Source organism: Zonotrichia albicollis, chromosome 1 (assembly GCF_047830755.1).
Source record: "Zonotrichia albicollis isolate bZonAlb1 chromosome 1, bZonAlb1.hap1, whole genome shotgun sequence".
NCBI lineage: Eukaryota > Metazoa > Chordata > Aves > Passeriformes > Passerellidae > Zonotrichia > Zonotrichia albicollis.
This window is the reverse complement of record NC_133819.1, coordinates 54,686,471-54,709,397: the sequence shown is the minus strand read 5'-3', so window position 1 is coordinate 54,709,397 and position 22,927 is coordinate 54,686,471. Positions and strand designations below refer to the sequence as shown.

Below are 22,927 nucleotides of genomic sequence, written 5' to 3'. Positions count from 1 at the left end.
ACACTGCTTTTTGTACCAACACTTAATGCTACTTCAATATTTAATGCCTAAAATTATCTGAAATAACAATTATAAATTTTTATATTCTTGACAAATGTTTTAAGAGAAAAATAAATATTTACTGCACAAAATGTGTAAAGCATATTTTGCAAAGCACACATGGCAGCCTTAAATTCTGAAAGGCAAGGAGACCCAAAGAGCTGTCAAGAAGAAGGTACCTTTGTGATGTGATAAAATAAATAATTACCATTTTTCAACAACAGGAATGCTAACTTGAAACTCATACTCCATTTGATTTTTCACTTGCCTTTTAAAGCTAAAGATAGCGGGCATATCGCTAAAATATGCTGTAAAGAACAGGCATCCATAAACATTTCTCACTGAAAGCACATTTCCAACTGAATTAAGTACTCTGATTAGCCCCTAAGACTAATACAAACTCTTTCATACTGAGAGCTCTTCCAGTTGTCATTGCTGAACACTCCTGAATCGAAAACAAATTCCTTCTCATTCACCCAGTACCTATGGAATAACAACTCTTCCTCTGGAATGGATTTACAAAACTAACAAAGGCTACACATGTGCAACAAGCTCTCTCAACAGGCCAGTACCACTGCAAGGGACCCTCGCCAGCCTTTCTGAACTCAGGTTCACAGCCTTCTTCAGATATTCTGCCCCATATTTCCTAGCTTTGCCTACAGGAACTGCTCTGCTGGAACCATGAGTAGGAAAAAAGAAAAAAAATCTGAAATCAGTCCTTGTGAAGAAACTTTCCAGAAGGAACCTGTGGGCAGTTCCCAGAGTTATTTCATTAGCCCACATTTGCTCCTGGAGCAGAGGATCTGCCTACAGGACAGACTGTCACATGAACATTGTTCTATTGATTACAGATACTCAAATTATGTTACAAGTACTGATAGCAAAATGTCATCCTTACCACACAATTTGCCCTCAAAGTTTTTCAAAGCCTTTACAGAAATAAACATTGCATACATTATAAGGCCAGTGTCCTTCCCCTTTGCTGCACATCTTCTGTCCGGTCCCAGATAAAATTGCAATTACTCTAAATGTCCATTCCAGCCTTGTTTTGATCCTGAAAAGCATTTAAACTCCAATACAAAGACAGCTGAAGTCCATCACTGAAGCAATTTCAAAAAGGACACACACCCTACTCCAACAAAGCCCTAGTGTCATAGGCCTTCTTAAAAGGCTATGTCTGAAAAAGAAAAAAAGACAACATAAACAAAACCTCTACAGTTAATTTTCTTTTTTTACATGCTTTCTTTCAAGTTTACATTGATTTCAGAGATTATAAGAAAAATGGTGAATTACTTCATTTCCTCCTGGCCCGGACAGAGTTAATTTTTGCAGTAACCCGGGGAGGCATGGCTAGGACAGAGAGGCTATCCTACACCACTTATGCCATTGCCAAGTGTGGGGAGAACCCACACTGAGGAGAAGGAACCCCTTCTCTGATTCCTTCTGGTTGATCAGAGGATGGGCTGGGTAATGCTGGCTCCAACACAGAGTAGCAGGTGAGTACTGGTGAGTATTTTCACATGTGAATCACTCTCTTTCTTTTGTACACTTTAGTTATTAGTACTGTGCTGTTACTGTTCATTTTCTTATCTCATTGTTTTTTCCAGTAAATTGTTCTTATCTCAACCCATCATCTTTCCCTTTTGTGTCTCCTCCTCTCCAGCCCACCCCAGGGGAAGGGGAGGAGGGGAGTAAGCAAGAAGCATGTGGTTTGTAGAGTCTCAGTGAGAGCCCTAAAGCAAGGAGTACTATTCCTAAATTCCAGCACCCTCTAGCTTACTGAGTCATTCAAATGCTCTGTCTCTGTGTGTCTGAACACTTAATGTTTAGGACACATTATAAAATCTTATTAAAAAAAAAAACAAACCAAAAAACATTCTGCTGCAGAAAGTGCAATCCCAATACTACTGCAAAAAGGTGAGAAGAAACTACTACTTGGCAATTTGTGGGAGTAACTTTTCTTGACATTTAATACAGGTCACACCTTGAGAAACCCCATCAGCACTTTATTTATTTAAATAGTCATCACTATCACACAGAAGAAAAAAATTAAACTAATTAGAGCTCCAGAATTACTAGTTTACACACTATATGAAAATCTCCCGTAGAACCAAAGAAACCAACTCAAATTATTTTTGAATTAAAATAAAACCTCATAGAACATTTTAAGTTATGCAAAAATGAATAAACACCTCCTTAGTGCTCCACTGGGGGCATCTCCACTTCTTATAGAAATTCAATGACAAACATAAAAAGAAACCAACATAAAAAGACCTCAAGCCCCAAAATGAAGTCTCCAGGGATAGTTCCTTATTTCTCTTGTATATGTGCAGAAGCTCAAAGCACAGCAAAATACCCAGCAGAACAGTTGCCAACATCATTTATTACTTTCCTTGGTTTTGACATCTTGACTTGATCCAAGGTACAACCACCTCCAAATCCTAATTTTTTTAATCGAGATTATGTCTTAATCAGGGCACTGACTGATTGTCTCAGCTTTAGTTTTGAGGGCCTGTGAGGTTGGCTGGAAATGATCTTTCATCTATAAATGCCCTATTTCACATGGGAGCAAAGAGTACTTAGCCAAGTGTCTCGTGTGCAGCTGAGAAGTAGAATGGATGACTTCTAGCCAGACTGCTATGAAAGGAACATCATCAGTGAGGTTTTACACCAACATCTCACCCCCTGGTTCTCTGCAAACCCTTTTCATCATCAGAATGGCTTGGAAAGGCAGGATTGCACCCAGGATGGCTGTGCAAACCTTACTTTGGACAAGGGAGCCCAACAAGAACCTTACAAACTTAAGGTTAACTGCCACAAGATTTCCATGACGAGACAAGTACTACCCAACAAAAGATACAGATAAAGCTTTTTATTTAAACCTTCACAGCATTTCTATATCTGGGAGCTGCACCAAATGGGTCATAATGCCTCCTTTGGCCCAATAAAGAAATTGTGACTATTTTCAGCCTCAGACCTTTGCTAGGACCCAACTAATCTCCATTCATTCAAGGTAAAGAGATACGGATTTACAGATGAATCTGAATTTACATTTGCTGAATCCCACTCCCCAAAATCTACAGGGAAAATATCTAACACTAAGTCACTCAGACAAGCAGGTTCACTTATGTGTCATCTCTAGTTTTCTCTACCCACATTATATTCAGGCTAAATGTGGCTCAGACCATCTGGTAATCCAGATAATCAGACAGAAGCCTCTATATTCTCAATATCACCCCGTGAATATCCATGTGCATAATTACTCACTTCCTTCTTTACCATATTTCACACCAAAACATTTTCTAGTAGCTGTATGCTAAAAAACTAAGACTTGCCATACTTTTCCTGTATCTAGTGACAGTAATTGACAAACCATACAGTTTCTTCACCCTGGAAATAGTGTTTCAGTTTAGGCATCCTTGGTCAGCGAGGACAATGAGCAAATTCTTCAACTTTGCTGATTTGGACAACAAGACAAGATGCAGGCAGAGCAACTCTCCACTACAGCTCTGTAGGACTGGTTCTGCTGACAGGGTTACTCTCAGTTTTGGGACACAAATGGAAAATGAAAACAGTGACTCTGCCCCGCCACAATATTATGAAGGTTAAAGGACTGAAGGATTGCCTTCACAGTACCAGTCAATCCAACCTGCCTATAATCCAATTATACAAAACACATGAAGGGCCTGGCTCCCACTCTAACACTTAACCTCCACTTTTAAGACTGCAGAGTCTTGAAGGCTCACAAGTCTTCCCCAAGCCCCCCTCTTACAACTCTCCTCTGCTCCGTCCCCTTGTAATCCTCAGATGGATCTTTGCTGATATCCTAACTTCCCTCAAATACTTTATCAAGCCCTCTCAGATAAGACTACAAGTCCAATTTCAACACTTTTCAGTGTGCCTGCCAGGAACCCCATCTTCTCCCTCTCCAAAACTGCCATGTCCTCAGTCAGAAGCTGACTTCCAGCCGGGCAACCCTCATGACACAGCTTCCCAATACAGGGTTTTAAATGACTGCTTATAGCCTGACATGAAACAGCTGTTCACAGGACACCAGAATCCAGCATGAACAGCTCACCAAATATACTATAGGTGGTTCTTACAAAGGGCAGGCCACAGCTCCCATCTCAGCAGCAGACCCACAGAGCTCAGAGACATTCAGAGGACAGAGATCAAGACTGACCACTGAGTAAATGGATTTGGCAATGCAAATCCATTAATGTGTAAAGTTCAATTTTCCAATTGAACTCTACACATTAAATGATCATCCTGTATTTCCACGAACTCTTTCCATATATTAAAAACACAGATGTTCTTATAATACATGGAAGGGAAAAAGGAATTTTATTTACTAATTCAAGGTTGACATTTGCAAATGAACACACTGCTCATTTGCAATACAAGGGAATACGGCAAATGAATAAAAATATCTAGCAAAAAAACCTGCTGCAAGTGAAAATATCACACGGGAGCAACACATGACTTAACACATGCAGGAGGGCTAACAAAGGCAGAAAATATTAAGCAGCAAGCTGTAACAAATTACTAACATCTGTAGATGAATTTAAGGAAGTGACATCATCATGTCACAACACAGTTGGGAGATCCCTTTGACTTCCACCCCTGACCATGTCAAAGTCCCTGCACTACCTGGTAAAACCAATTAATAGGTTATTTTGTTTGTTTTTTAAGAACATGAAGATGAAGAAAAGCTCCTAATCTTTACCTACTAAATGCTTACCCTGCTCACAGCGTTAAGTACAATAACAACTGGGTTACACCTGTGATGAGGTAAATTTGCTTCCTCCCCCTCTTCCTTGCTATATTCCTATTTAACAGTCACAAAACATTTGGTCTTTATAAATCCTACTATTGCCTTACGACTGCAGGCATCAGAATATAACTTGTACTTTAAAGATGAGGGGTAGAAGTTTTGAACTCTACACATTAAATTGGTATATTATCAGAAGGAACCCAGGAATATTTCTGGACATTTGTCCACTTCCTTCTACCCTTAAAGCAAACATGTTCAACTTCAAGTAATCTGACCCACTATTAACTGCATTACGTGTGCATACGAGTAGAGTCTTATATTTCCTCAGCATTACTGGGAAAAATCTATTTGAAGATGATGACCAATTCTGGTCAGAATAGGGGTAGGATAAAGGTTTTTCCTTGGAAAGTTTTCGAAGTCAAAATTGTCAAAAGATGCAAATTACTGAGGTGAGCAATGAGGATGTAACACTATCATTGTAAAGGAGGCAGCTATTTACTCAAAGTTCTTCCATTGTAATGTCAGGCTTCTTTGGTGTTTGCCTCTGATGCTGCCACTTTTGAAAGAAACTGCACACAAGACAACCTGTTGCCTGCCATTCTGACATGGAAGTCAGGAAAAAACCCTAGCCCAAATCCTGCTTCTTCTCACACCAACTGGAACCCATATTATAGTGTAGAAATAATTTAAATAATCATTAATTCTGAAAACATAGCTGGAAATTCACAACAAAAACTTAAATTTTTAATTTTCATTGTTACAAAACCTCTAGAAGATTGTTACTCTTTACAATCAAGAAATACATTAAGTATAATTTAGAATCTAATTTGGTCCTTAAAAAGATAGCACCTTGTGCTGATTTTGCAATTACTGATTTTTGGTGAAGAGGGAAAAAGTCAGCCGTGGAAGTGATTCTCTGTGAGGAGCTGCTAGTGGCTTCCTCCATGTCTGGCAAAACCAATCACTGGCTAACTTGGAAAACTGGCACTATGCTAAGCCGATTAGAAAAGCTGGAAACGCCTCTATAATAACACATTCAAGAATGAAGAAAACGCAGGAAGCTCGCTTGCTCTCTGCACTGTACAGTTGAGTAGGGGGCCAGCTGGGGCCCTGTCACAGACATCTTTTATGAAAAATTATTTCCTTAGGATTTTTCCTCCTGAGAAGCTGAGAGGCCTCAGAACGAAAATGTAAACAATCGTTATCTGCTACTGTGGAATGCAACAGGTTGATCTGTGATTGGCCCACATTGGTTGTTTCTAATTAATGGCCAATCACAGTGAGCTGGCTCGGACAGAGAGTCCGAGCCACAAGCCTTTGATATCATTCTTTCCTATTCTATTCTTATCTAGCCTTCTGATGAAATCCTTTCTTCTATTCTTTTAGTATGGTTTTAATGTATCATAAAATAATAAATCAAGCCTTCTGAAACATGGAGTCAGATCCTCGTCTCTTCCCTCATCCTAAGACCCCTGTGAACACGGCCACAGGGCCCCTTTCCCAGAGGGGGCTGCTGGACCCCGGCATGGCTGCAGCTCTCTCAACATGGCTTGTAATGGACTTTATTTACTTGGAAACTTTTAATCAGTCATGCTGCAGACAGAAAGACAAAAGCAGTGGCAGCAGCCTTTCCTTTTTTGGTGTCCTGAATGAGGAAAAGGCACAGAATGGAGCTGGCAGTCGCCACGGCTTGCACAGTGCCGGCAGAGCCCATGTGACCAACTGAGAGAGAGGCACAGCAACCAATTCCCTGACTGCACAGCCTGGACACGATTAACCTTTCAGCACTGCAGAATTCTACAAAAACTGTTTCATTTGGTAGAACTTGAGAACAAATGAAACCGCTGTGCTGGTTTTGCATTGGAGGCATTCAGAGAAGTGCCTCAACAGTTTCCTAAGAAAAGCTGCTAGCAGTTTCCTCCGTGTCTGACAAAAAAACAATCAGTAATTAGTTTTAAGAATTGACAATCTGTTAAACCAGTGAGTAAGCTACATGCGCCTCTGTGAATACATATGTTAAAGACAAAAAAATCCCAAGAAGTTCTCTTTTGCTTCTGGCCTGAGCAGGAAACAAGGCCAGCCTGGCCTCCATCTCAGCTGGGCCGGGCTGGGTGGGCTCTGCCACGGGGCCAGGCCCCATCAGGCGCTGGGCAGGGGGAGGGCAGGGGAGGCCATCGGCCCTGGAGGGCTGCAGCTGAGCCCTGGCCTGCCTGCGGAGATCCCACCCGCTCCCCCAGCCCATCCCAGCCCAGCCATGGCTCTGGCCGCTCCCCCAGCCCAGCCCAGCCCAGCCATGGCTCTGGCCGCAAGCTACCGAGCCTGGCTGGGCTCACATGACCATCTGCAGGCCCCAGGCAAGCCCCCAGCTCTTTCAGTGCACAGATAAGACTTGCAGACCTTCAATCCTCCCTCAAGTGAGAAAAAAGGACAGAGTGAGAACACACAGAAGAACAACATGAAGACACCAAGGTCAGTGAAGAAAGAGTCAAGTCCCAGATGGGAGGGATGAAAAAATGCCTTGCTCTTGAAGCTGAAATCCTCTTGTAAAGCTACAGAGAAGAATGTAATTGATACATCAGACTCTTTATCCCTGTAACTCATTGCAAGTATGGAGAGATTAAGTGTTCAAACTGTAGATATGAGCAAAAGCCTCTATGCTAAAGTAAGCAAATGTTGAAGTAGCTGTGATCCCACAAGAAGTTTGAACAGAGAGAGAGAAAAAAGTGATGAAGACACTCTGCCCCAGGGAAAGAAGACCTCTGTTCTCAGAGATGAAGATGATCTCAAAGACAGATAAAGAGAACCTTTGCCCTTGAACAACTCATCCTTAAAACAGTACTTCATAAGTTGACATGGCCCATAAACCTAGCTGTAGGGAAAGATGTGAAAAATAGGAGGGACTTCACAATTGCAGATTTCCGGAAATTAAAAGCCATGAGAGAACTGTTTTCTTGTAGAACAGTCTCCATAAATTAACAAGAGGGACTTCTCTCCCTAAGTGAACTGAAGAAAGACTATTCTAGAAGTGATAAACTGACTAAATTGTTTCCATATGTTGTTAGTGAGAAAGAAAAGGTTGTAGGGGGGAGGGGAAGTGTTCTAAAAGTTTTATTCTGATTCTTATTATTCTTTCTTTTCATTATTGTTAATAAAGTTTTCTTTATACCCTTTTCAAGTTTTGAGCCTACTTTGCCTTCCTCCTAATCCTATCTCAGAACAAGAAATAAGTAAGTATATTCTAGTGAGTGCACTGGTATTTAACCAGCGCTAAAACCCACCACACCGACTAACACCAATTCTCTCCTGAGTCAGATAAAAGGAAAAAGTGAAGACACAGGAGAACAGCATGAGAACACTAAGGTGGGTGAAAAAGAGGGAGGGAGAGGAAGAGGTGCTCCAAGTGTCAGAGGTAAAATTCTTCTGAAAGCTGTGGTGAAGACAATAATACAAGTTTCCCTGTAATTCATGAAGTGCATGGGGGGAAAGGTGTTCTGAAAGTTTATTTTAGTTCTCATTATCCTCTTTTAATTCTGTTAATGAATTTTTCTTCCTTTTAGAGTTTTAAGCCTGTTTTGCCCTTAAAGGGTTTTCTCCTAATCCTTATCTCACCCCTTGAGTTTTCTTTCCCCTCCCTCTGCTTAACTATAGCAGAAAAAAATTAATAAATGATTTTCATAGGTGCACTGGCGTTTGGCCAGCATCAACCCATCACACACCTCAAACTCATTTATTAAAGCTCCTCAAGTAGATGTCCCCATATTTGTTTTTTAAAAAGAAAAAACAAATGTTCTGTGTTCTAAAGTGATGCAAACACAGCTTCCCTGATTGGCCATTTCTAGGTCTTACCTGGCGCCTTCCTTCAGAAGAAAAAAAATCCAGAACCAAGCAGAAAAAAGCACTCCATCCCCCACTATTTTGGATGATATATCCACCACTGCTGAAGAATCAAGTGCCATAGAACACACAAGGACAATTATTGTAACAGACTGTGTAACTGTTATGAAGTGCAGCTTCATCATTACCGTTTCTCCATCCCTAGGATATGGTTTCCAGACTTCAGCTCCTACCTCAGTGATAAAGGGACTATCTATGCTATTTTCAGAATTAGGATCCTAACTCAATTTCTATCAATGCAATGAAATCTCTAACATTAACAGAATACCAAGAAATACTCAGACCAAGGCCTTTAACCCAGCTGCTTGATAATACCAAAACTGGAATACCATTTTATTGCAAGTTGTTCTTTTATTTACTGTGCTGAATTTAAATCCTGAGCACTTTACCAGACCCTCTGGAAGCTCATTGAGAGAACACAAACCTCTTTTCCTCCATTACTTTCATTAAAATAAAATTGTTCCTAAAGGAAAATTTAAAGAAAGTAGAAAAAAAAAAATGGTTTAAGAATGAGAATAGCAAAGAGCATTTCATCCTGAAGTCACTGGTTCAAAAGCAGGTAGAGCAATAGTGAATAAAAGCTAGAAACCCATTACAGTTTTCAACTTGTACAAGAAATCTGCAACTATTGGTACACAAAAAAGGCACGAAGACTGAAATTTTTAAACTATGACAGCATGTTTTGTGACTTATGCTGCTAAAAATATTTTCCCCTAATTCTATGGTGAAAATACAGTAATGGTAGTTCTGTGAAAAACATGAATAACCTCTGATCTCATTCCTTTACAACTGTTCATAAGGCAATCACCAACGCTTTTCCAGTACCTAGCTGTAAAATTGGTATATATGGATTAGGATGGTAAAATTTCACAGAGCAGCTTTCTGTTCTCACCATGCATTTTCCATAGGGATTTATTTAATACTCTGGGAAAATGCAGATATACACCAGGAGCATGGAATTAAGATTATATGGCTGCCTGTGAATGTCTTAAAATGGGCTGCATTTACAGTATGAAATGACACAGATGAAAGACAAAACAGAGAGCATTTTATTTCTTCACAAAACTGTTGTGACATACAGAATATTAGACTATTTTTGCACAACACCAATTGAAGATTTACTCCTACAGATTTGAAGGAGCTGGGCATCAGCCAAGTTTCGAAGCGTAACACAGAGATGACATACTTGTACATGACCAATCCTCATAAAATGGCATGTTTAAAAAAAATAGTAGTAGAAAGTCAATATAATATAATTTGGTTTCATTTCAACTACCTCAGTTTATTTTGCTGATGGTTTTGTGCATGAAAAAGAACACTTGAAACTTCCAAATCCACTTCGGTGTTCAAAAACTTAGGATACATCCATCCACAACAAGTGTCCTATACAGAGGCAGCACAGGGTAGGCTGTTTCATCTTCCATGTCCAAATCCAATTCCAGCACAGAAAAATCCAAACTCAGTCCAAATATCAATGAAGCTATGGATTTCTACTTTTATTGTCCTTTTGCTGAGTAAGGAACTTGGGCAAACATTTGTTTCCCCTGTGAACACTATTCAAGCAACCCGGTTGCCACCTTGTGATCTACTGCATATGAAACGCTGACAGTGCGGTTTTGAGAACAGCAGTTTTTGAAGCTCACCTACCCACCACTGGGGAAGAGCTGAATTTCACCATTACTTTCTTTTTGCAGCCAGGAGTGTTATTCCAGACAGCGAAATACATTTAATGTTTTGGGAAAGCCACGTCTGCATACTCTGCTAACACAGTAGCTTTGCAATTGCTTTTAATTTATGTAGGAAGCACAGCAGCATTTTTACTTTTTATGTATTCCACAACACAAATAGAACAGGCACTTCTGGTTAATATTAATAGCTCATTAAATGAAGTATTTAATTTTCACTCAAAACCAGAACATCTTAAAAGAATATTGCAATAATTCATTTCTTTCCTGCGAGCCAATCTCTAATAATGTTTATTATAATATTAGTTACTAGTCATTGCAAACTTGTTTTTCAAATTAATGCAGGAAAAGATTCCATTTAAACTTCAATAAATATTTTACTATGCTCACCCTACTGACTCAAATTGATAAATTATTTGCGTGATACATTTCCTCATCAATAAGGAGAACTTAGTACTTGGAATTTATGTAACGGTTCCTTCCATTCTCCCCAAAAGGCCAATTTAATTTAAAGCCATACAGAGAGAAGCAATCTCTCTTCAGATGTCCAATATATGAAACAGAATACATTTTTTGAGCATTTTTCTCCCGTTTTACATTTAAAAAAATAATCTAGTGTACAACTACTCAGTAATAAGGAAAAGTGGCATCATTAAAATAATTACTTTGGAAAAGGTCAGACCGTAGACAAAAAAAGGCAACTCTGAGTGAAGTACAGCAGCCACATCTACTTTTCAAGCATCCATTTTTCTTGCAATGCTGATGCCCCTTCAAATGCTACTATCCACAGAACAGCTTACCTCTTCCAGCCCAGTGCTCCACACCCCATGTTAAGAGAACGCTTTGATGGAAACACAATATGACAAGGAGCCTTTTTCACCAGATGCTTTATTTACTCGAAATGATTTAATTGCTTTGACCTAATCCAGACCCAACCTACAAGACTAAAACTTGGAGTGCACTGAAAAGAGAAAGAAATATCAAGGCTTTTTAGTTGCCTTTTTTTAAGGCTTACATTTTTTCCTAGCTGTGTTCCTGCTCTGATCCGTTTTCAAAACCCTAAAGAATAAACTGCCACTAGTCTCAGTGGTAAAAGTGTATCAGAGAGGGATATTTCTAAACCACCAGAAATAGTTTGAGCACTGGATTAACCAGGAATTTCTACAATACCTTTCTCTCTACAAACTCTCATAGAATTTACTAATATAGTGTTCAAATAACTAATCAAGAAACTAAAGGAACAAACATGACCTTTTCCCAGGGTAACAATGATCAAAACAGCAAAAACATGTTAAGGTGACATATAAAAATAGAAGTTCTAGAATGAAAATATATTCAATACTGATGACTAACACATTGATGTATCTATCAAAAATGCAAGAATACAGATATCAGCGTACCATCTTTAAAAAATACTATTCTAATACCTCTTTGCAGAACATCTGCACCCACGTGGCTTTTTTTTTTTTTTTGTAGTTTAATAAGGAAACAATTGCAAAAAAAATTTCTGCTGTAGTGCAGCGTCAAAAAAGAAACAAAACCACAAACAGTGACTTATGCCTTACATAATCAAGGACCTTTTCTTGGGACATAGCATGCATTTATAATTCCAGGAACATTTGTTCTTGAAAGGGTGCTTCCTGTAAAAAAGTCACATGCTGGATCAGCACAATCTGCTAATAATCCCTGTGGTAAATTAGAATGAAGGAGAAAATTTTAAGTCTTTTATTCTTTGCTAATTAGTTGGCAAAACATAACTATCTGTCTGACAGAAAACAGCTCAACTGCGAAAAGATTTTACAGCAACAGATGCATTGCAAGGAAGAAAAATAATTTGAAAATAAATTCAGATTCAGGCTGTACATAATTTATGGATATTTTTTCCCTCCACAGTTTCCAAATAGCCAAAAGCCTGATTACTTTGCTATCTACTTTTTAGATCTCATCAAATGTGACAGTTCAAACATATAGCTTCAGGTGCTGTAAAATAAAATTAAGTAAGCCAATGAAACCACATTGAAACTAGGATTTTTCAGCCAAACAAACCTGCTCAGATCCACCCTCAAATCTGGCTGCATATGTGATGATTAGACAAGGTAAAGTAATGCAAATATACTTTAAAAAAAATTTAAAACCCAAAAAAACCCAAAACGCCATCAAAAAACACCAAAACCAAATGTCTAAAGCCAAACTTACAAAAAGAAAATACCTGTGTTTCAAGACTGAGTAAAATTACTTCACAAAAGAAGGAGGTTTTCCCCTAAGAATTAAAGGACTATTAGATATACAGCTTCCTCATCATAGCCTGGCATAATATATTGTAGTCTGACTATGGGAAAAGAAAAAGCATGTAATACCCCAAATCAGATATAAGAACATGATAGGAAAGTGCCAGCTGTACTGTAGTTACCAGGAAAGAAATGTAATAGCACTTCTACAAGTGCTACCAGTTCTACAAATTTTACTAGTAATTTCAGCTATCTCTATATTGAAAGAAAGGTCCACTTAAGATCTAAACAAATGCACCATCTCTGCTCATTGATACCTTTGCATTTTACACACTCTGACTTAAATAGCTGAGAAGTATTTTACACCAGGGCAGCCTTAGGAACTCAATTTCCTGTGCAGCCATTGCTGGAACCAAACTTACATTGATGAGCTTTCAGATGACATACATTCAAGACAGTTTTTGTAGACTTCCACATTTGAGGCTTACTATTAAGCTCTACCACCAAGTCTGTGCAAATGGGCATCCTGGCAATTGTTAAAGAGTCTGTCCTTCAAAATAAACCAAGCAGGTAGCAAAACAGCACTAGAATCTTATTTGGTAGAAGATGCTAAAGGAATGATAGTAAGAGAGTTGCTGCATGAAACAGAATTAATGTATATTTGATTCTTTGCTAAAATAATGGCACAGAAGGGTAAAAACATCAGAAAAAAAATATCCATACTTTGTTTACACATCTAGGGGTATAATTTACTCAAAATTGGAATTTTTAATATTTCATTTCTCCATAACAGAAAGCACATCTACAATGTAAGTTGGATATGTGTAATGTGCCCTCTGGAATAATTAGTAACACTATTCAACTTTATACAAAGAATTTAAATTAATTTTATTGCAAGAGTAACTGTATATGTAAAAATTTTTAGTGCTATGGTAAGATGTCATAAAGTCCATGCTATAAATATATTTTTAGCGGCTAAAACAACACAGGCTGAAAGAATCAGAGTCTGATTCTAGAACCACCACCATAAAATACATCCTGATTATTCAAACTATAGGCCATTCAAAAGAAATAATTACAATTTTATGATCACAAGAGCTAGGAGTGAAGCCATCAGTTTGATCTAAGCTCTGACAATACTTCAGGTAATATAAGCAAGCACTGAGAACATTTTTGCACTTTGTGCTTTTACCATTTTGGTTTTATCTGAACAATCTTTAGAAACAGTCTAATCAGTTTCATTCTATTAGCTATTTTCTGATTGGTATAGATGGGTAACGTGATGGGTGGCTCTCACAATAAAGAGATGACTATTATGTGCATGTTACGAGAAGTTTTATTGATGTATAGATATGTTATTGTGATTTGTTGGTTAGATGTCCTCTGTTCTCCCCGTAGTCCCCTTCCTCTCCCGGTACTGTTGCCAAGGGACGGCCTTGGTAATGGGGACATGTGGAAGGAGGGCAGGTGCCTGTGCCCCTCGCAGGGGCATTTGGGAGGGGGGCAGGCTCGTCACTAGGAGACATGGCATGGCAACACCTGACCTCCAACCAAGTTGTAAGAAAGTGATCTCCACCAGCAAACGGCGAAGAAGAGTTGACTGACAGACTTTAAGAGGGGACAGGGCTGTCCAGTGCAACCCCCGGGGGGTAAAACACAGAGCAGCCATTCTGTAGGCCAGCCTGTGGCTGCTGGGTCACCTACTCCAAGTGCGCTGTCCTTCTTCCTTATTCACTCATTTGTTGTATTTTGTTAAGCTTTTAATGAACCTTTGAAATTTTTAAAAGTGAGGAGTCATTTCTCGTACTGATGATCAAGATACTTAAGACTAGACTTAAAGATGGAAAATGCAAAGCATTTTCATAGACAGTAGAATGACAAGTGTTCTTTAAACCCAATATCTGCATTCTCAATATATAAATTTTCACTTCTCTCTGCATGTGAAATTAACATTAAGAATAGATGTCAACTTTAACATAGGTCTAGTTGAAATTTTAGGACTTTAAATTTTGTGAAAGATGCATGATGCCTATTTTTCTTAAGGGAAAAATGAGTAAACCTCCACCAACCTGGCAGCCCATTTATGATTAATTCCGCTGTAAATAATGATTTGCTAAAGCTGAAATCTTGAAAGGCCACTAAAAGTGCCATTTTCTCGTTGCAATAAGCTTTAAGATAAAAAAAAGCACCTCAGCAGGTAAGTATCTGTGCTCACTATGCTGTGAATGTCAAGCCTTGAGAGGATTACTATTCTACTGACACATTGCCCAGTGATTGTTTATCTCCACATCACAAAGCACTATTCAGAATGAATGGACAAAAAAAGTCTGGCCTGGGCAGCTGTTCCACAGAGCAATGTTAAAGGGCCAAAAACCTCTGCTTCTCACCCGTATTGCCATTCAGTGCCACTGAAGACAACCACTCAATGGCAAAAAGAAAAAAAAATACCTCACAAGAAATAAAGCCACCTTCCACTGCAAAAAGAATTTTTCAGAATCCACCACTACAGTGTCTGCACTATCCACTGTCATAGAAATGAGGATTTCTGTCTGCTTAGCGCTTGAACTCAGCATGGAGATTTGTCCCTTGGTAAAAAACAAAATCTTCCTAAGAGCTTTATTTATAACATTACTGCTCAGAGACAAGCTCTTAACTCTCTCCAGCTTCCTTCCTCTCTTCACTGCAGGCCCCCCTTTTCCCATCACCTACAGCAGTGTAGGCAGACCTCTCCTGAAAATGAGACAATTGTTGACAAAACATCATCTCAAGAATAGAGCGTCTACAGGACATGATTAGGTTCAGATTGTGAAGCTATTAAAACAACAAAGTAGCATTACTGCATATATAATTATACTTACAATTTTTCATTTTACCAAAACAAAGCAAATGCACTTCAACTTATCTCTCAACATAATTAATTTTACAGAAATGGGGTGAATGTGTTTTTTTTTAATATAAAGCTTCTAATGGCAACTCACAGCTTCTTTTTAATAATTTAAGATCAGAGTAACAATCCTTGGTACATAATACTGGCCAAATTTCTTAAAACAACCAGTGAAATAGTATTTTTCACTCCATATTGACAAAAAAACTAGCACTGACCACACTGACACAAATCCAAGTACGAAACATTTTAAGAAGGGTTACCTCAGATTCATCTGTTGATTCCTCATAAGACCTGGTTTCCTGAAAAGGACACAAAAAACAAAGGCGTAATTAGCTACGTATATACATAATCGAGCAGTATTTCCCTTTAAGAAGTACTTTTAAACCCTTACTAAGAAATGAAAGACAAAGCAGAAGCAACTCAAAGTTCAGAGTTTCCATCCTTGTCATTCATACTGGATTTGTGCTTGCACTCTCATTTGAGTGTTTCAGTGAGACTTGGGAGCAGCAGGGACTCTGCTGTCACTTACCCTAAAAGGGAGAGTGACTGGGGGATCTGAGAATCTGTCCCTGTGATTATCTTGCCCTCTTCCAGAAGCAGTAGTAAATTCTGCAAAGAAACTGCCCATATCTTGACTTTCATGGCAGAACAGCATTCTCAAGTTATCCACAAGCCCCCTCTGCTATTCAACTATTTAGCTGTTAATAGGCTTATTTTAAACTTTAATAATTTCAAACCATTTTCCATAGAAATCCAGCATTCAATGACTTTCTCCTTCTCATGTGATGCTAATGCAAGATGTGCTTTCTCCTGCCTTCGAAACAAATGTACCTTTAAAACATCTCTCTGGCAAGATGATTCTTTCTACCCTGGAAAAAAATTTTTTTAAGTCAACTCCAGCTCATCTCTCATCTGCTCACTGAGAAAATCTGCTGATGAAATGCCTCCGCAAAGAAGTCAGCAAAACGAAGATTTACTTAACGTATTTATCTTTATCAATAGCAATAAAGGATTACAACTAATACACCAGCAGTGAATGTAAGCATTTTAACAATAAAATATGATATCAACAAAGAACAAGTAAGAGAGAAAGCAGCATTTCAAATCTGATGAAGGGAGTCTTTGAAGAGTAAGATTAATAGATATACAATTCCACCAGACCAGACCAAAAAAAAAATAAATTACACCCTTACCAACAGCTTAGAGAAAAATGGAAAAGGGAGAAAATTTAATGCACTGACAACCAGTGTAAATTTTTGTTTCTCATATTTATTTCTTTTCTATGTTTCTATAATGCACTGATTGTGACCTGTACACCAAAAGCAAAGGCTTCCTTTTCATTAGTGGAGGCTCCCATTGATGCCCATCATGACCATCACAGCAAATGGGACAGAAGCAAAGCAGCACTACTGGAAGCTACTGGAAGCTTCATGCAAGTTGTTACCACAATCACTGGCATCCATTTCCTCCATTTTACACACTACAGACAGACTCACCTCTAAAATACACATCCCATTGAAGGGTTATCAGTGTTGTCTACACTTGTGTCATGAATTGGGAATTGCAAGTTAAAAGTACATGGGAATCAAGGGAAGATGGAGTAAAATCCTGGCATCCTTTGAAGTTTAGGTTGAACTTTGCAAGCCCAACTGCTTGTCTGTTGATCTCCCAGTCTCTAATCACAAGCTGCTGTAACTTTTCAGGAAATTACAATTTTGTTACATACGATCTTTGTGCATCTTAACAATAACCAAGTGAGAACTGAACTAAAACAGTGTGGTCTAATATTGCCAGCTGACTGGATGAGCTAGAACAACACACAAAGTCCAACACAAAGCATCATCAGATTCCTTATAAAAAACAATGCTTTTCTCTTCTGAATACCAAGAGCAACCTACTCAAATCCTTAATAAATCAAAATTAATAGCACTACTGTTGTGGTATTTTGTGGTATTCACAAAGAGTGGGAAAAAAAAATCTCTCCCAAACAATGGAATTACAGCAAGTGACATTTCTGCTAGTGCAGCTATACCAACTACATCTGCCCCTCATGGTTGTCTAGGAACAGAAACTTACTTTCAGGATGAGTTTACTATCTAACACCGTGCTGTCAGACCAACACACGTGCAGGATGGAGTTATCAGCTCACTTACTGAGACAGCAGCTGGTCCTCACACCCACCTGAGCCACTTAACTCAGCCACAGGTTACGTGCAAGGCATCCCTAGAGGATATTGACATATAAAATTAGGGCATGCCAGAAGTTGATTCCAATAATCAATCCGTGTGAACTAAGAAAACGTCTATCTATTTTTATTTAGGACATCTACCCTGGTATCCCTACTGTGTTCACAAGGCACTGCAATATCAGATACTACATTTCATAAATGGCATACTAATACAGGTAAATGCTTCATGGCATTTATGTTTTCCTGCAGAAAATAACATAGAAAAAATCAGAGGGAGCTTTGGCTTAGGAAAGCAATGCAAATATTGTATTTGTTCTCTGACAAGAAGTTAACTGAAGGTGCTTAGAATTGATACTTACCTACAAACTCACTTTCGTAGCAACTTACTATGAAAAGCTTTTTCCCTGGGGTTTCCGACTTGTTCAGGCAAACTTAAACAGTAAACTGTAGTTATGATTGCCCTGGGGCTTTGTTAGCTTCCTTTGCCTTCCCTCCCAATGCATGAGCTGAAAGCATTATCCTCCACTTCCACTTTTTAGTAGCCTTGTAACTGTGGAAAGGAAATCCCTAAAAAGGGATTTGTAGACAACCAGAATCCAAAATCATGTAGGAATAGCAGTCTTTATATATAGACTGCTAATAGCAGTCTTTAGCAATCTCAGACTCTAGGGGAAAATCAGCAGTACACTTCAGCCAGCTGACAAACACTGTTGCTTAAGTAGCCCAAGAATGAAGTAAGGGAATACAGATCAGGAAACCATAGAAATATGAAGTAATCTCTCACCATTATAATCTCTCATTTAAAAGATTCAACATAACTTCTCAAAATATTCTTAAGTGGGCTTTCCAGTATGATGGGTATAGGGTTTTCCCTTCCCCTGGTTTTACAAACACCATATGTAATCCACTATGTGTTTAGGCTCATAATGTAAACCTGACAGAAGTTGAAAGATACAAAAGTTGAGTTTTACAGAAACACATGCACAACATACACACAGCCCTTTCAGTAGAGGTATGTGCATGCTACCCACAGGAAATAAACCAAAATTAATAAAGTAACACTCCTATCACAGTCCAAAGAGAGCAAAACATAGGCTAGTTTAATCTACTGTATTGTTAGAGAAGACTTGTCCAAGTTTGTTTCATCCTTCCAAAGGCTGCCACAGTTAAAACGCATCAATCTCGGGGGAAAAAATTCTCCCCCAAGGAAGCCAAGCCGTCCCAACAAAACTCTGTCAGCAGGGAAGGTGGAAACCAGATGCTCTAACTTTCTCACGGCCGGTTACCTTGAAGTATTTCCAAGACTCTCTCACTTTTAGGCATCTATGACTGACAAATATTGCACAGCTCAGCTGTCTGTTCAAATACTGGCTCAGCAAAGAAGCATTTAGAAAGTACCTGAAAAGGCCAGGAACTGCACTTTTTCCTTTATTTTAGTTTTTTCTTGGGAAAGAGCAATCTAGGGACGGGGAGCTTTAGGAGAACACCCAGTTAAGGAAACAGCACCAAAATCCTCAGGTTTTTTCTCAGAAATAAATTCCCTTGTTGAAATGCACTTGGTCATGTCTCTGTGTCCCCTCTTGGCTCCACAGCGGCGTCGGACACACTTCTAAACCCACCCTCCCCGGGCAGACCCCGGCTCCGCTGCCTCCATCTTCCCTCCGACGGCCCCGCACCCCGCAGGGCTGGCTGCCGGCCTCTGCCCCTGGCACAGGCACTGTCCCACTGTCCCACTGTCCCTCCGCCCCTCCGCTCCCAGGTGCCCCCGCCCCGGTGCCGCGCTTCCGCCGTCCCGCTCTGAGCCGCGCTCCTCGGCGCTGCGGCCACAGTGCATTGACAGTCTCTACCTTCTCCCCGGCTTCCGCCATGGCGCAGCCAGGCAGCTGTCATGTGAGGGCAGGAAGCCGGCGAGGCGGAGGCACTCTGGGAAATGTAGTTTCGGCGGGAAGCAAGCGTTTCCTTCCCTCCCACCCGCTCTTTTTCCTTCCTCAGCCCAGCTGAGGTGTGGTGGCGATGCCGTACAAAACGGAGGGCGCACCCCGGCTAAGTTTCCTCTCCACCTTCCCTAGCTGCGAGACGCTTTTTAAAGCTGAAATCCATCGATTCTCTGAGGGAGAGCAGCATGATCTCGCAGCTCCATGGTACACCCAGCTGTGATGAGACTGAAGGCAGCCACCGCAGTGCGTGATGAGCTGGCGCCCGATCAGGGTTCGGGTGTAGCTGAAGCCAAGAGCCATTGAGAGCCTGCCTGCTGCCACTGTTGTGTACAGCACTGCCAGTGCTCCCGGACCGGGCCCTTTAATTGTCATTGTTATGTTTGCCCAATTATCCCATCATAAAAAAACCCCAAGCAATATTAAAAGTGTAGCAATTTTAACTGAATAGTTAAAATAAAAAATATAAAATTGGATACAATATAATTTGATTAAAATAAGGGATAATTTGGTTCCAATAATAGCGCATAAGCAAAAGATAACCGCAGGGTACAGAATGCAGGGTTCTTGGACCCTTGCCACATCACGTACAAGCTTGCCAAGTAAAGATTCCCCCCTTTTATGCCATGTGTAAATGCCATCTCCTCCTATTTTCGGTTCATCATACTTCTATCTCTGTCTTCATTACCACCTTTACCATGCATGCGGCACCACTCAATTTGGTGGTCGCACAAGTCTTTGGGGGTTGTCTGATGAAGATTTCGTAGTCTTCATCTGTGTCCTTTAATTCACCTTTGGGTTACACATGTGCATCAAGCTAGTACAATGTAAGCCAAGACTAACATATCACTAGATCTACATAACAATGCAATAAATCCCTTATAATTAGCATTTTCTAGGACCCAACTAGGTTTTGCTCATTTTTAGCAACTGCATCTTCAGCTTCTTTCCTGTGGTCCTTGAGAACATCTGCTGGGAGTGGGGGTGGAGCCCCTCCTCTCCCTCTCTTCTTTGGCATTACAACTTTTAACTATTTTATTATTCCCAAATATTAATTACTGTGTCAATATTGATTACTGTTTCAATTTTTATCAGCATGAATCATACCTATTTATCACATCATCCATCTCAGTAGCGCTTGGTCGAGCACAGCTCTGGTTGCCATTATATCCTCCAGTTTCCATGAGAGCCTACGTGTAGCAGCTTTGGTCCTCTCTGTACTTTTTACTTAATCATGAGTATTGAAATGGCCCACACTAATGTCAGGAGAAGGATTTCAGAAGCCTAAATGTCTTCTACAATTCTAGAAGCTGCTGCATCTTGATTTTTAAAAGCATAAAATAAGACTTGACTGTCTTTGTTGTACGCAAGCGGCTTTCTTTATGTGTTAAAAACATAATCAAAGCTAAGAAGCAATAGGCAGAACTTTTATAGTTTGGGTTTTGCCTTTGGAGCTATTTAGAATCTAAGGTGGAGCTACAGTGTTATGCATCCTTGGGTTCAAAGCCATGAATTTAAGAATGTGCAGTGCAGTTTACCTTTGGCAATAAAAGAGAAATCTTATAATACCACACTGCAAAAGCTTAAGGCCATACAGATAATTGCAAGAGACTATTACCTTGGCCATGAAAATAATGTATATCATTGCTATACCTTTAGAAACTAATTGCCAGAATTTTGGCTGAGAAGAGCTAGAACTGTTCTTTAAAGTCACACTGAAAGTGGTACACAGGGTTGAGAGAGAGGTATCAAAGTTACAGTTTCAGTGCAGGAACATATAAAAATAGCTATCCTGAATAAATTTAATTTGAAAATGATAAAATAAACTATCTTTTTTATGGTTTGTTATGGACTGTCAAAGTGCCATGGCAAAGAAGTGTATAATGGTCATCCAGGCCATATAAACCATAGGATATCTAGAGATAAAGAGATGCTTGCTTGACATTGTACAAAATATTGTTGAGATATAATTGTAAATTTGGAGTCACCTTTGTTACAAGAAAAACTGATTGAAACTGGAAGGGACCAAAGGACCACTTTTAGGGTCTGATGTGTTGGAAAAAAAGAAGGGCTTAGCAACTTCAGTCTGGCAATAAAAGAGATCTGAAGAGGAAGAACTATTAAAGTAAAAGGTATGAGATCAAATCAGTGTCATATTTTCAGTACATTTAGGCTGGAAATGAGAAATAGATTCCCATGTGTCAGACATGCATGGTCCTCAGAAGAATCTTGCTGGCAAGGAATTTAACTGATTTCAAGATGAAACTTAAACTTAAATAAGAGATTGTAAGACGTGTTTGCTGACAGCTGTGTGGCTTACCCAGAATGCTGCGCATTATAGGCCCATTCAGTCCTTCTTGAATCTTAGTCCTGTTCAGATCAAGTGAAAGAATATATTATTGCTGTCTGTGGAGCCAGGATTAGTCCTTTAATATGTAATGCACAAGCTATATTTTCTGTTATTTGACACTGTTTATATCTTGTAAAAGGAAATTTTGCCAATGAGGTTTTTCCCTACTTTCAGGGGAAAAACCAAAACCTCTCAATAGGTTGACCAAAACCCCTCCCCAGTACCCCCCCTTTTTTCCTTTTTTTCTACATCAACAGGTATTTTGTGGCACTTTTTTAACTGGAAAGAACATTAGTAACTGACTTTGTAATTGCCAAGAAAAACAGAATGTAAGGGAAAGGATTGCAGATCTTGTAAACTTTGCTATTATAACAGCTAGAGGTGTACATTTGCTCATTTTTCACAAACTGAGCCGTCAAGGAACAGCTGTTCTTGTTTTCATTGCACACAGAATAAGTAGTATAAACAATGTGATTTACTTATAGTGTGCTGCTCATTTCTGGCAGAATAGTGTAAAACTAATTCTTTTGTTGTTTAGACTTATGGTATGAATTCAATGTGCCATGATAATAGGTTTTCATTATGTTAGGAAAATTTAACATGTTTGCATCTGATTCTGCCACCTCTTCCACATCTGCCCTCCAGAAGAGCTGAAAGTCATCTACAAGCAATTCCATCAATAGGTTTTAAAACCTTTCAGCCCCTCCCACAAAGTACTCAGCATCCTTCAGATTTGGGCCTGAGAACGGTCAACCTTTGGAGATAAAAAGCTTAAGCATAGTTCAGCATAAGTGGGAAATATGGCACTGCCTAAGGGAAGTAAATGTTCTGTCCTAACCTTAAAGCCTACTTGCACTCTGTCTGCCAGCATAGAACTGAAGTCTGGGTTAAATTAGTTGTACTAGAGGTAGAGATTTGCGATATCTGGTGAGATTATAGATGCTTTGA

The 22,927-nt window shown here is 39.4% G+C and overlaps 1 protein-coding gene across 3 annotated transcripts in view; it reads right to left on the bottom strand.

The window, feature by feature from the left end:
• Positions 1 to 19,665, bottom strand: part of VPS41 (VPS41 subunit of HOPS complex) — a 117,654-nt gene extending 97,989 nt beyond the window's left edge. The window contains exons 1-2 of one of the 3 annotated variants that reach the window (XM_014267022.3): positions 19,543 to 19,665; positions 15,768 to 15,806 (exon numbers count right to left, since the gene is read on the bottom strand). In XM_014267022.3, the coding sequence (XP_014122497.1) occupies positions 15,768 to 15,806; positions 19,543 to 19,563 (60 nt within the window). In that variant the 5' untranslated portion in view covers positions 19,564 to 19,665. The remainder of the gene's footprint in view (positions 1 to 15,767; positions 15,807 to 19,542) is intronic. The other 2 variants (XM_074541642.1, XM_005487003.4) reach the window with 2 other exon arrangements.
• Positions 19,666 to 22,927: the final 3,262 nt, after the last annotated feature.